At 41.4% G+C, this 15,530-nt stretch overlaps 1 protein-coding gene across 1 annotated transcript; it reads left to right on the top strand.

The window, feature by feature from the left end:
- Positions 1-923: 923 nt before the first annotated feature.
- NPBWR1 (neuropeptides B and W receptor 1) lies at positions 924-2,897 on the top strand. Its single transcript, XM_064703511.1, has 2 exons — positions 924-1,056; positions 1,695-2,897. Exon 2 carries the CDS (start codon positions 1,739-1,741, stop codon positions 2,720-2,722), a length of 984 nt encoding a protein of 327 aa, XP_064559581.1. The 5' UTR covers positions 924-1,056; positions 1,695-1,738; the 3' UTR covers positions 2,723-2,897.
- The last annotated feature ends 12,633 nt before the right edge of the window (positions 2,898-15,530 follow it).

A 15,530-nucleotide genomic window follows, 5' to 3' on the forward strand; every position in this document is an offset into this window, starting at 1 on the left:
TTTATGCTATCCTGCTGATCTAGGTAATTATACATCATAGTATGGGAGAATCAGAGCCAGGCTGTATTTATCTCTCTCCATGGTACTAGCTTACAGATAATAAACAATAATGCCAGTTTGCCAAAAGATTCATTTATTATGCAGTTAGTAATTTATTAGTAGTTATTGATAATGTATGTGGTCAGTCCTGCTTGTAGCATAAAAAAAAGTTGTTTACACTTCCGATTTTAGAGATGCAGAATTTTTGTCTAATGTACTACAATAGTAATAGTAATTACAAATGTATTACAATGTATTACATAGAATTCTCACATTGAAAAGGCAACGAAAATGAAAATAAAATTAGATCAATTTTATGCCACGTACTTTTTGGAAAAAAAACTCTGATAATCAGGAGCTCTGAATTACCCTCTAAAAAAAGATTGCCTTCCCGGGGTTATATTTCAGTTTATTGCTAGCACAGAGTGAAGGAGTCAAAGTGTCAGGCAGAACCAGAACTACTGTGCATCCATCCTGCTTCTGAATCCCACATCCCATGAAAAATGTGTTTTCCTGGCCAGTTCCCAGAATCACAGATTACTTTGGGCCGGAAGGGAGCTGAAAGGCCACCCAGTCCAACCCCCCGCAATAAGCAGGGGCACCTTCCCCTCGATGCTGTGGCTCGGAGCCTGATGCACAGCATCGCGCTGCCCCCGCCCCGCCCGGGACAGTCCCGGGGCCGGGCAGGCGCTGAGTGCTGAGCTCTCAGCCCCAGCAGGAGCGCAGATACCCCAGATGGTCCACCTGGGATCTCTGTCCCCATTGCTGCGCTGCCGGACGGCGGGAGGAGATGTGAGTCCAGGTAAAGCACAAACCTCTTCCAATGCTCCGGCTTCCGACTCTTAAACCATCCTCTGCTGTTGCTGTTCGCGTCACCTGTTTCTTGCTGCCCAGATCGAGTCGGACTCGGCTGTAACTCTCAGAATCCAGCAAAGGAGCGGTGCCGGCACATCCCCCCGCAAGGACAGCGCATCCCGCCGCCCCGGGAGCCGCACCGCCGCCGCCGGGCTGGAACAGGTCGGTGCATCCCTGATCCCCCTTCACAGCTCTCCCTCCAGTCTGGGAACGGGGGTGCCTTTTGCTTTTCGGGGAGCACACCGAGGGCACCGGCTCCCTCCGAGAGCAGGACACCGTCAGTCCGAGCAGCCCCGGCCCAGAGGCACCGCCGAGCGCCGGCGGGGAAGGGACCGGGCAGCGCCCCTGGGCTCCCAGGAGAGCGCTGTCCCCATGGGATGGCTTTGGGGGGAGTCCCAGGCTGAGCGCTGTTCCCCTGGGATGCCTGGGACTTCGGGGAAGCTCCAGGCTGAGCACTGTCACTCTGGGATGGCTGTGGGGGAGCCCCAGGCTAAGCATTGTCACCCTGGGATAGCTGGGCACTTCGGGGGAGCCCCAGGCTGAGTGCTGTCACCCTGGCATGGCTGGGCATTTCAGAGGAGCCCCAAGCTGAGCGCTGTCCCCGCACGGCACTCCCATGATGCGGGAGGAGGGAAGGAGCAGCCGCTGGGACACTTGGCTGCTGGCTAAGCCCTTGGTGATCTTCCCTTGCTGCCATCAGGGTGCCATGGGAAGCATACGTGAGATTTTGGCAGTTGGGTGTGCCAGAGGAGACAGCCTTGCGAAGAGCAGAGGTCTCACTTATTTTTCCCCACTTTCAGGCCATCCTTACCACCACTGAGCCTAGCCATCCTCTCCTGTAGCCATGGAGAACTTCTCCCTCCCTGAAACCAATTCCTCACGTGCAGACTGCACTGAAAGAGGACATGGGAGTCTGAATATGTCCACTACTCCAGTAAGCCCCAGGTACTACATCACAGTGCCTGTCATCTACTCCATCATCTGTGCCGCGGGACTGACAGGCAACACTGCTGTCATCTATGTCATCCTCAAAGCACCAAAGATGAAAACAGTAACCAACATCTTCATCCTCAACCTGGCCATTGCTGATGAGCTCTTTACCTTGGTGCTGCCCATCAACATTGCTGACTACCTGCTCCTGCAGTGGCCCTTTGGAGAGCTCATGTGCAAGCTCATCATCTCCATAGACCAGTACAACATCTTCTCCAGCATCTACTTCCTCACTGTCATGAGCATTGACCGCTACCTCGTTGTGGTGGCCACCACCAAGTCCAGGAAGGTGTCCTACCGCACCTACCGAGCAGCCAAGATTGTCAGCCTCTGTGTCTGGTCGTTTGTCACCGTCATCATCCTGCCCTTCGCCGTCTTTGCCAAGATACACGAGGAGCAGGGGCGCTCCCACTGCGTCTTCGTGTTCCCCCACCCCGAGAGTGTGTGGTGGAAAGGCAGTCGGATCTACACCCTTATTTTAGGCTTTGTCATCCCAGTGTCCACCATCTGCACCCTGTACACCACCATGCTGTGCAGACTGAGACACGTGCAGCTCCACTGCAATGCAAAAGCTCTGGACAAAGCCAAAAAGAAGGTGACACTGATGGTGGTTGCTATCCTGGGTGTGTGCCTGCTCTGCTGGACACCCTTTCACCTTAGCACCGTGGTGGCCCTCATCGTGGACATCCCACAAACTCCCCTGGTCATTGGGATTTCCTATTTCATCACCAGCCTAAGCTATGCCAACAGCTGCTTCAACCCTTTCTTGTACGCCTTTCTGGATGAAAGCTTCCGGAGGAGCTTTCGCAGACTGATTGATCGCAGGGCCACCTCATAAAGCCAGCCCAGCCCTCTCTCCTGTCCTGTCCTGTGTCCTGTCACAGTCACCTGCTCTTCCTGGGTGATTCCAGCCTACAGAGTGCTTTCTCTCCAGTCTCCTCATGATGGCCCACTGGGCTTCAGGTTGTTGCCCTACTCAAGACACGAATTGGGGACAGGTAGATCTTTCTCACCTCCTGCACTCATTTCCTTAGTGCTGCCCTGGCTTTTTGTTAGTTTGTTGTTGGTTATTTTTAATTCCTTTTCTCTAGTGCTCTTTCTGACCTGTGTCTGGAGCTCACAGAGCTGCCACAGGTCCCTTTTCCCTTTTGAAAGGCATTGCTTTATGAACTCAAGCCACATGACTGTCTAAATTATCAGTGATTTGTAAAGCTCAATAAAAGTGTGGTACCAAGTGTCTTGCTTAATAATACCACAGCCTCTTCCCTACCTACAGGACCTGCTTACCAAAGTCTTGCAAACTTAGCAACAACTCCAAAGGATAACAAATAAACAAAGGTATTGAGCTCATTTCACTTTAAAGGAGAGTAAGATAAGGCAGTCAAAATCCATGAGAACATGTAAGAGAGATATCAGTCTGAACTTTAAAGAAAAAAAAGCAATCCCTCCCTAGTGAATAAAAGACACAGATATGGGTTTAGAGCCACTTGCTGCAGAAAATAGCTTAACAGTACACTCGGTCATTGTAGTTTGTAAAAAATGCAACTTTTGTTTATATCAGAAGTGGTGATTATTATTTGTCATGTGTTTATGGGCTGTTGCACTTACAGATATTTATTTTGTGGTCCTAGAAAACAGAATCAGAGGCTATCTTCTGAACCAGTAACCTTTTAAGGGTTTAAAAAGGTCCTTCTGAAAACATGGGAATAACCTGAGTTCTTCCCTTAGAAATCACAAATAACCACTTGCAGTGGTTAGGCTACTTTTAAACTATCTCTCACATACTTCCACCTTTTGGTAAGATTTATTAATATTTCTCTTAAAAAGGAGAAGTGAAATAAAAATAAATTTAAAAAAAATACACAATAGATAAGTGAATTTTGCCTGAAGGAGGAGAGAGAGGGTGTATGAAAGTTTCACTAGAATTCACATGTCCAAACTCTGTAAGAGGAGGATTCTTCCTCTGGTCTCATCTCCTCTTTTAGCTCTCTAAGGAAAGCTGCAAAAATGTTGATGACTGAGAAAGTATTTGCAATCAGTTAATATTTCTCACCTTAGTGGTCTTCACTGCACTTCCCTGCAGCAGATTCTAAATCAGTGTAACACAATTTTTGTTAGATGTTTTCCCCTCCACTGAACACAGAGAGATTGGGAGATGTGGTTAAGGATTTGCATTTCCACCCACACAGGAGGTCCTGATGGCTGTCAGGGGGTGCATGAGGATTTGTATGGCACATGCAGGTTGCTCCTGTGAGATTTTGCACCAGCTCCTTTCCCACTGCTGCAGTTTAAAGTTCTGCCATAGGCATATGGAAAGTTTCTTTCACTAGATCCTCCCACAAAAACTCCAAATAAAAATTTTCCTCACAGATTTCAGCCATTATGCACGCCTGATACTTTATAATAACATACAGCTGTGTTGTATGTTAAATCATTTCTCCTTATAGACATTAATATTCCCTGAGACAGTCAGTGCTAAGTTCAACACCCAGTTTAGCTGTTATGTAAATGGAAGGACTCCTCTGGGGAATGACAGTGTTGTTCTGTTTCCCTGGGGGCTGAATGATCTGACTTCTATCAGACACAGAAGCTGGTGTTTGAAAGAGCAAGCCCAAAAGGTGTGGAGTACCCATTTCCACACTGCATAGAAAAAATGTGCTTCAAGAACCAGTGTTTATCTTTCTACCTGAAAGAAAAAGAGGCAGAAAGATAAATTAGCTTTTCCCATCAGCTGCCTGGTGATCAGTCACTTGCCATGGAGAGAGAATTTAGTCTGTATGGACCAAGCATCAAAATCTCTCTTTAAGCTGCTGCTACACACACTACCTCTCTTGTATTCTTTAGTCATCATCTTCACAAGAACATTATTTGCTTAAAGACTACATACAGCTTGAAAAGTAAACAGTTCTATTCTCAGAAAAGACATGCAGCAACATTGTGCTCTCATGGATGTGATCCTTCCCTGAAAACTGACAAATGGCAGGAAAATAAATTTCCCTGTCCAACAGTCACATTAGTGGCACAGATTTGAACATTTTTTGTGACACCAACCACCCAAGTGCTTTGGTCATGCTTTTATGCAGCTACATTTGTCTCATCACTTGTCAGGGCTTCTTTTTACCCCAGAAAAGTCACTGAAACTTCAGTAGCTTTGCTGTGCTTCTGAAAAATCTGCTCTGTACCTATACATCAAACGTGTTTCTAAGATGCTGATTGGTAGTAAGTTACAAGAACAGTCTGATTAGTCCATTTTTATCTATATTTGATTACCAAAATTTTAACTTTTCCTGAACAATCTAATCTGGTTCACGCTCTTAAATAAATAAACAAACAACTTTCTAATCTATATCAATGTGGAGAGGGTTCTTCAAAATCTTTATATTTCTCAGGAAATGGGAAGGCATTTTAAAATATGCCTTTCCTCTTAGTCAATGTTTCATTTCATTGTCTTCCCTGTCATGGACATCTTTTATGAAAAATCCTTTCCTTAGGATTTTTCCTCCTGAGAAGCTGAGAGGCCTCAGGAACAAAATGTAAACAATGGTTATCTGCTGCTGTGGAATGCAACAGATGGCTTTGTGATTGGTCTTATGTGGTTGTTTCTAATTAATGGCCAATCACAGGGAGTTGGCTGGGACAGAGAGTCAGAGCCACAAGCCTTTGTTATTCATTCCTTCTTTTTCTATTCTTAGCTAGCCTTCTGACGAAATCCTTTCTTCTATTCTTTTAGTATAGTTTTAATGTAATATATATCGTAAAACAATAAATCAAGCCTTCTGAAACATGGGGTCAAATCCTCGCCTCTTCCCTCAACGTCGGACCCCTGTGAACATGGTCGCACTTCCCCATGCTCATTTTTCATTTTCCAAGGGGGAAAATATGAGAAGAACTGTCTAATAGCAAATTTCACTTTGAGGTGTCTTGGACTGCTTGTCTTTTTTCTATTAGAATCATAAAAATGCAAACAGAGTACCACTCATGGTGAGGTTATCCTTTGTTGGAGATTTTTTCAGAAATGGCTTAAAAGGCAGCTGTGAGGAGCAAATTCTCACGGCCTGTTTCTGTAAACAGCAGGAGTTCTCAGGTTGTTTTTTAATAACAAGTAAATATCTTGTCCTTGGATAAGGTATGGGAAAGCAAAAGTGACAAACATGAAGGCCTTGAGAACCTTTCATACCAGGGTTCTCAGGCAGTTTTCTCATAACAGGTAAATATTCTATCTTTGGCTGTTTTGGGAAAGTAAAAGCAAGTTTTGAGAACAAAAATCTTGGTATTGAAAACAAAAGGAGGGGTTGGTGTGTTATCTCTGACCTATGATGAGCTCGGATTTTGCAATATGCATGAACTTAAATAACGCTGTTATAAAAAGTGACTGATTGAATCAATAAACGAAGTCAATGCTGACCAACAAAGGTGGGTCGTCTTCCTTCACTTCAATAATCCTTCACTAAATTCCTCCTCATTCTGAAGCCACATCTTAGCTGTTCTTCATCGTAGGGTGAACATCTGAGAAGAATTCACTGTTTCTCCAAGTGCCTGGAGTTTTCCCAGGGTTGTTGGTCACAGCGCTGGCTGAGGCTGGAGCAAAGCCCAGCTCTCACAGGGGTGCTCAGCTCAGTCTCAGGCCCTGGGCAGTGCCACCTTGCACAACTCTGCTCTCTGCAGTGTCTGTGACTCAACTGGGAGCCTTTCACTCCGTGGGCATTGCAGGGCTGACTCCACTTGGAGGAGGAAGTTGAGCCTGGAGAGCCTGGGGAGGATTTTCATTGTTAGGTAATGCCCCCTCTCATCTTGCAGGGCTTCAATATAGGAACACAAGTTCTTCTCTCAGCCTATGGCCTTTTCATTTGGGACAGAGAACATTCTGGCAGAGCCTAAATGTGACCCAAACCAGCATTCAGCAGGAGATGGGGAGGCTCAATTTTCAATACTGCTGGCAGCAAGGATAACTTGGTGTTGTATAGAAGCTGAACTTCAGCTCCCAGAGCAGGAATAGGTGATAATATAAAAATAAATGTATCCCACTTAAACATATCTTTTTTATTTCTGGAGGACGAAATAAAAATGCTCCTCTTCAGCCCATGTTTAACCAGCTATAATGAACAGTGGTGCATTGTGAAACAGTAGAGCTGCTGTAAGGCAGGATTTTTTATATATGGAAGTGTTTTATATGTATGAAAATTAGTAAAATAAAATTGAATCCTTTTTCCCCTCAGCATAGCTATAACTTGCAATAGATATTGTAGATATTTGATATAGACTTCCAGAGGAAAAACAGAAAAAACAGAAAAACTGATTCCATAAATGAATAAATAAAATAGAATTAAATTTTCTGGCTGCTCATGCTTCATCCTTCCCCTCTGTTTGTACCACCCTGAATGGTGTTAAATTCAGCATTTTGAACTTTTGGCCACTTCTTAAAAGCAGGCAGAAAATTTGGGGTGGAGGTGGGGGTGGGTAGGGATTCTTGGAAGGGGGAACAAGGTGGAAGGAGTAGACAGCGCTGTGTTCTCAGGGCTGTGGTTAGTTAGAGTATAAGGAGCATACACCTGTATAATGCCTGATGCCTTGCTCTGAGGAAAGCAGGGACGGGAAAAGTTCTGGGACCCAGAAGGGTATGAGCCTTGGATAAGCACAAAGGATAACACCAGGTGTTTTCTGGTTTGATTGCAGTAAAGCTTCATAAGGCAAGAGAAAACTGTGTCATTCTTTTTCTGCTTAAGTCACCATTCAGTTTCTCACATGCCAAAAAAATGTGCTTAAACAGAACCAGCCTCCAGCTTGTGGCACACTGTCAGCACCAAATCTTCTCAATGCCTTGTAAAAGCCATGCACAGCTTTTCATGGACATCTCCCTGTAGTTTCTCTACAGCAAGCTATGGACAGCCAGAGGGTGACACTGTGTGTGATTGTCAAGCACCCCTTCAGCCAAGAACCCATGGGTCCCTTGGTGGCTGAGACACATCCTGGGAACTCTGGTTAAAGACATCTGGCAAAACAGATATTCCCTCAGGACCACGAGTTTTCTACAAATTTTGTTTAAAAATCACCCAGCATACTTTCAGAGCAATAGCATTTTTGCCTGGCTACTCCTGATCCAGCTGCCCCAAACCCAAAGCTGATGTTGACCACCACTCCTGTGCTTCCAGTTCCAGAATGTTTCCAATTCCTCCTTCTTTTTTATCAATGAAAAAGATACTTTTTTTCTAACTTGAGAGAAAAATCTTCCACCCTTTTCTTGTACTTTGCCAAAATAAGTATGCCCACTAAAAAAAAGTTAATACTCTATTTTTAAGTCTAATATTTTAGCAATATTTTTGTCATAAAGACTTTATCTTAAAAGAAGGATACACTAATTTTACTGAGTTATATTTGAGCAGATGGAGCTTTTCTCTATGAGTTCAGAAGCTCTGGAATTTTCAGAGCCTGGAAATGTAGTAAACATTCCCTTTCCAGAGACGATTTCCATGAGGCTCCTTTCAGTGGCATGACATCCAAAATATTTTTTAAAAATTGCTGATTAAACGCAGTGGGAAAAAGGATCTTCTATTCACCCAGTGCAGACAGCAGAAGAAACAGCAGTTTATAGGCTTGAATTTAACAGACCAACATTTAGTCTAACATTCATGCTGTTGTCGAACACACACAGCACAACTTGCAACTGGCAAATGCCCTGTGAGTGTTCACACGTACAAAGTAGACAAGTTAGCATTAAAAGACTGTGATTCTTTTGCTCATTCTGGTAAGCAGCTGCTGATATGAGCAGCTCAATCATGACAGGAGAATAATTCTGTTCTTAACCCTGTCTGAGTGCCAATTGCTCATCAGTGTCAGTAAAGATCTTTCAGAAAACCCCATCCAAGTTACAATGTTCCCCATCCCCCTCAGCTTTTTTAGTCTCTCTCTGCTTCAAAATAGTTCCACTATGGAGAGTAGAAAAATTTTCTTTCTCAACAGAGCAAGACTTTTACATTGTTTTGCCAATTTAAAGCACGATTGCAACACAAGGCAACGTCTTTTTCTGCTTTACAAAGTAAAAGAAATTAAATTATACGTAAGTTTTATATATTTTCCATTTTTCCCGCCTTCATTCATAGTCATCTTTAGGAAGCATGAAGAAGACATACAAACCACCAACTTATTGCTATTTGAAGCCTCATAAATGCTTCCAAAATCTTTTTCTACTTACAAAACCTTTATACCACCAGAGGGAGTTCAAAGACAAATTATTCAGCAAATGTATTGAGTGGAAACGAGTTTGTGCTGTCATGCGTGACACTAAGTATGCAGTTTTCTATGTAAGGTGTCTTTTCCTCAAATTTTATTCAATTCACTATGCTATGATAAACAGAATTATAATAAAATAGCTTTAATAAAGGTCGGCATTTTCTAGAGGCATGATCCTAAGCTTGCTTGCAATTTTCCTGTTTCTTTTTAAGCATCTGCTTTCAGTGTACAGTTAGAATTCTCACAATGAAGAATGATGTCTGGATGCAGACACAGCAGGTCCTGCACATTCCCACTTGCAGTCGGTCAGCCCCCAGGGCCGGTATCCCTGACATAGAGAAGCAGCTGTGTCAGTTTGCAGAGGCCAACTCTCCTGCACCCCATTCCTCAAACCAGGGCAGCCCTGAGGAGCCCCAGCAGCCTCTGGGCAAGGATTTGTGTGTCTCTGTACTCTGCTTCACACTGTTTTCATTAGCTGGAAAATTCTTCCCCATTTGCATTTTCCTGTCCGTGGTTCCTATTATGCCCAGACTGTGTTTAATATTTTGGACACTTCCCTTCCTTTCAGCTTTCAGCCCCGAGATGGCACTGGTTCTTCACTGACAAACCACCACTGTTTTCCTAAACCAGAGTCAAAGAATAAAAAACCATGTTCCCAAGAGCTAATTGGGACACTGTGTTCGAAGATAATACAAATCAGCAAAGGCAAACAAAAATACTGTTTCTCTTATTGTAAAATATATATAAAATAACATGAATCCTTATATATTTTTTAAAAATGGAGATTAGTACTTTTTAACAGGTATTGGTTGAACAAAGTGTGCTGAAATCATAGAACTAGTTTGGGTTAATCCTACATTAAAATTACCTCATGCTCTCAGATTCAAATTTTTAGTTCAGACACCAGGCAGATCAGTAAGGGAAGAGATTCTCAACTGAAATTCTCAAGTCCTTAAAGAAAACTGGGGATTTTATTTAGAGAATATAAGTCCAAAATATTCAATTTTTAAGGTGTATATTGATGAAAAGAAAAGCTGTATGATTCTAATAAGGAGCAAGTAGCTTAATATTTTAATTCTCACCAGAATCCTCAGGAGCTGTAAGTAGTGCAATGGGCTTGGATACAGCTAGTGTGATTTTCATAAATGAATAGCCAGCAGTATAAGCAGACTTTATAGTATATTACAGGCTCAGGAGTTGCTAGAGTCCCTCCAATACTGCAATGTATAGTTGTGTTTCTTATTGGATGGAAGACCTACAGCATACCCCAGTGGCAGTAGCACCCTGTGGGAGGAAATCTGGGCTACTAAGACACCCCTGCTGGGTAGCAGAGATCGATTTAGGCAGGCTTTGCGGCATGTGCCTGCACTTGATGGCATATGGTTTTGATGGCTTTGACTTTCGGAGGATTTTCATGATTTTTCTTTTTTCCCCAAAGTCTCATTGGCATGTCCCTCACATCTTCCCCTCCAAGTGAAGTCTTCCTCCTTGACTTTTTCCCCGGCTTTTGCAACATCTGTGAGCTTAGTTTTAGCATGTTTTGGTCCTTTGCTCTGCAGCTCATTTCCTCAGAAACGATTTTTTGAAGACACTAAGTCTCCCGATTTTCTGCTTTTTTTCAATTGCATTTCATTTGATCCTATCTCCTTTCCAGAGTGTTTGTTAGCCTTTCTTTTCGCATTCGCAAGGTTTCGTTTCCCTTCCCGAAAGGAAATTTCATTTCCTTTCGGGAAGGGAAACGGAATCTTGCGGTTTCAATGGGGACCAAGAGAGGAATCTTTGGTGCATGTCCCTGCACTAGATGGCATGCCATGCCTTTTCATGACTTTGACTTTGAGCAAGATTTTCTTTGATTTTTTCTTTTTTTCCTAAGTATCCATGGCATGTCCCTGATATCTTCCCCTCCAAGTGGTGTGTTCCTCCTTCACTTTTTCCCCTGCTTTTGCAACATCTGTGAGCTTAGTTTTGGCATCTTTTGGTCCTTTGCACTGCACCTGATAGAATCCCGGTCAAGTTTCTTGTAGTCACTTTTTTCCCAAATTTCCCATCTTTGTTTTTTTTCTCCTCCAATTGCAATTGCTTGGATGGAATCTCCATTCCAGAGTGTTTGTAAGTCCTTCTTATTTGCTTTGGCCTTCAGTAAGCACTCCTCAGGTCTAGCTCTGAGGTGTTTTCCCTCTGCATTACATCCAAGGCCAACTCAAATAAGTAGACAAATGTTGAAATAGTGGAGGTTCTTGTTGATTGTTTTTTACTGCTGGTAATGTGGTAGCATTGAGATCCTTACTTGTCGGGATTATCATGGTAGACATTTACCCACGTACAGAGGAGTAAAAACTGCACAAGAGAATTTGACAATGAAGAGATTTTGCTTTTCTGGGGGCACTGGTCTCCTGGAATACGAAGTGGATCCTGATCCTGCTTCCCTCCTTGTCTCAGGAGAGACATGTGCTTCCCAAGGTGTATTTTTCACTTTGACATTATATTCACCTTGGAACAAGCTAAAAATTGCACATGAGCTTTTATGCCTCACTTGCTGAACCTGTGTTACAAAATGGATATTCTATATTTCTAAAGAAATACAAGGCTGGTTTCTGGTTGGCATAGTGACATATCAGCAGTATGCTATATAAAACTACCATGTGATTTATGTTAGGTACCTATAGAAGCTATTGTCTTCAAATTTGGTGAGACTTAGCGTTTGGCATTTGTTCTCTGTGATGGGCTAAATCTACTCAACTATCAACAAGACCTAGCGGGATAGATCATTGCTAGTTTGTGGTGCTGAAACATGCTATGGGAAATTTTGACAACTAAATATGTAAATTTATTATAAAGAAAACATCTAGCTCTCATTTTTGGACATACCTTGAACATTTCAAAAAATCAAACCCAAACCTAAAAAAACCTCGCCAAACCTATCTTCTAAGGAGCACTGAAGTATTAAAAGGAAAAGATTCAATCTCTGATATGCTTGTTTATTCACAGAGGCTGTATGTGGTAAAGAGAATTCTAAAGTGCTAAACATCTCAAAAACTGCTATTCCCAAAAAACTTAGAACAAACTTCAACTCTGTTGACAAACTTTCTTGGTGTGATGAAGAGTTTTGCTGACTATTACTTAAAATACACTAAAATCAAAAACACAGCAAGAAATGTCCCCCAGCTAAATTGATCCTGGTAGAAATAACTTAGAATACTTCTAAATAAACCAAGTCAAACCAGAATATATGACTGAAGGACCAATGCAGAAATCACTCTAATAGACCCCACTGTAGTTAGCATACATGTTTTGATTTTTTTCCCTATATCAATTACTGGGCTCTTATTCAAGGTTGATTAAATCTGAAATGGCCAGTTTCCATCCTCTGTGACCAGGTAGTAAATGAAGTGGGTCTCAGTGGCTATACCACACATTTAATTTTTTCCCATGTTTTTAAGAACCACTACCACTGAGTCACAGTACTACAGTCAGAAGAATTCAAGAAAAAAAAATCCATTGTAAAATGCTGGAACAAATTCACTATTCATTCACTGAAATTCACAATTTCAGACTTACCATTCTGCATCAAACCAATGGTCTCTTATGTCAAGTAGTCTATTTTTAATGGATCGTGAATTATGCGTCTTGAGGTGGTGATGTACAGCTGTTTTCAAGGACATTATTGCATAATGTGCGTGGGCAGGTGGCAAACATTGCTACCTGTCAGAATTAAATCTGGCAAGGCAGAAATAGAAACTTTTACAATTCCTTCTATTATTTGTACAATGAGAGCATACAGTGGGCCAAATAGGATTCTTATGGACTGGGCATTCTGCAAACACTGACTACAGAATTTTGGTCATAAATATTATCAAATCTAGTCTCTTTAAGACAAGGAAATGAGTGGCGCTTAAACATCTTAAGGGTAGGAAAAGCAAATACAGAAGTTATGGATAAACCTAGATTTCTTTCTAAAATATGGCCTGAAAATTCAGAAGAAAAAATATAAAAGAGAAAACAAAAACTCTCTAGCAAGATAGAAGCAGATGAACCCCTCTAGCAAGCAGATGACCCCACTTGCTGCATATCCACAGGGCCCAACTCTATTCACCAGTTATAATTGCTCATGGAAGGAATGTGTTCCATCCACTCACCAGCTGGTTCAGAGAGGGAGAATAAGGAAATACCTAAAGCAAGAATGAGTACCTATTCTAGTTCATCATAGCATTTGAGACAAATGGACTTATATACAATGCCAATATTTATCCAATATGTGACATTATTGTCAGCACATACATGCTATGTAGATTAACTCTTCAAAACAGCTCTACAGTTAAGACAAATCTCACATACTATTCTGGGAGAGTCCAGATTCTGCTGGTTTTAGTCAAGTTTAGAAATTGTTCACTTGGGATGTTAAGTCAGGACCTTCTTTTCCTTCTGTGCTTTCCTCGGCCCCATCAGTCATCCCATCAATCTCTCTTTACAAGCTCACAGGTGCTCTGCAAAAATAATTTCTTCTATTTTTTTAGGGACTTTAACATGCCTCTATCAGAGACCCAAACTTCACTGTGCATTTCCTCTTGTTTTCTGAATTGCCTCAGCAAAGTTTATGCTACCACTAAAATGGAATGAAGTAACAAGTTCATTATTGATGTGTCAGATGCTCTTCTGTTCCTCTCTTATCTACTTTAAGAAGACTCCAGCACACCCTGCACAACGTTTCCCACTGCTCCTGCAAGAGGAATTTATCATTTATAGTGTGCTGCAAAACTTTTAGGAATTGCAATCTACCTGCTAAGACGTACACACCTGTCAGGGGCCATGAAGAAAAGTAAAGCAAAGCAAGGCAGCAGCAGCAATGTTAATTCTTAGAGTGTGGAAAAAGAATGTGGCATAAGTGAATAACTGCTTCATTTGTTGTTAAAATGTGTTTGTAGTGAGAAAGACACCTTGCAGCAATTTCTTAAAAGAGAATCTGACCCAAAGTAGGTGATATTAATAGGAATGGGGAGAAGAATGGTTTTCAGATGCTCCCATGCTGGGTATGCTTCACACTGTCTAAGGAACCCAATGCAGTTCTCAAACAAGGGTTATGAACCTTCTCAACATGCAATAGTAAAATTACCAGATGCTATTCTTGCATATATGTATAAATCATTGCTAAACATATAATTAAATGAAGCAATTTATGACACTAGATGAGGAATTTACAGACTTAATTTCTTTTTTATGAGATTGCAGGAAAAAAAAAAAAAGAATATTATGAACAAAAGATGTGGCTAAGCAGTGAAAGCTATAGTACTAGTATGTACAAGGAATCAGCCATTCTAAATAATTTACTAAACTAACAAAAATCATCCAAGTCTGATGTAAAATTTCCAACCACTTTCCCAGCAATTTTATTGCAATGAATAGGTCCAAAAACCGTGTCTTCAACAGTGCTCATAATACATTATATACATATTATAACATAGTATGTTAATTCAATTACTCCAAAGTTAAATTTAAAAGTTTGGGGTTTTTTTACTTTATAATGGAAGATTTTACTAGGCAATATTTCATTATTATTAAACAAAAATATCTGACTGTCAGGTTTTATGTTTTTATTGCATGTTATATGTGTAGTACCATAGCTACAAAATGCTAAGTAGAAAACTATGGCTAAAAATGAATTTTCTGCATATACGGAACTCTGCTTACAAAAATAAAAAGCAATTGCAAGTGCCTGAGAAATTTATGCACTGTGTAATTACAAGGTGCTAGAAGTACAATTATAGACTTGCTAATAAGCTTTTAATTTCCTTCCACTTTATTTTAAATATTGCTTCATCTTAGATGATTTCTTTCCTTCTTTCATAACAAGAGAAGGCTTTCCAAAATGAGGATTTTTATAGAGCTTTGCTATTTGTTTTACAAGGGAATAAGTTTCCAGAAACTGTTCATATTCAGCAATAAGCTCTTACATAACAACTTTATTTTAAATAGAGTAAGTTTATGAAAACCTCCTAGAGCACCTCAGTTCAATGAAAATTAAATCAGAGCTGTTCAATATATTCCACTCCTTGTAATCAAATGTAGTTTGGATGGGAAGAAAACAACAACCAAACAAAATAACCTCCCCTCTTTGAAATTACACATGCAAACCTTGGCTATATTTATCTGGAATCAGCTACTTCACCGCAGCCAGAGTAAGGATGGCTGTTCTTTCCATCACTAACCTTAAGATCAAGGAGAAAAATCAACTCTTCAGAGATGCAGGGAGCAACAGGAAAGAATTTGCTGTAGGAAGGATGATGAGCATACACAAAAAGCAAGGACAAAACCCAAAATAGGAATCCTTGACACTGTCCTTTCATGCTCACTATGTACCTTTCAGTGAATAAATGATGCATTGTTTAAAAAGTCTCAGCTGCAAGGAAGGATGTGCAGTTGAG

This window comes from Zonotrichia leucophrys, chromosome 2 (assembly GCF_028769735.1).
Source record: "Zonotrichia leucophrys gambelii isolate GWCS_2022_RI chromosome 2, RI_Zleu_2.0, whole genome shotgun sequence".
Lineage (NCBI taxonomy): Eukaryota > Metazoa > Chordata > Aves > Passeriformes > Passerellidae > Zonotrichia > Zonotrichia leucophrys.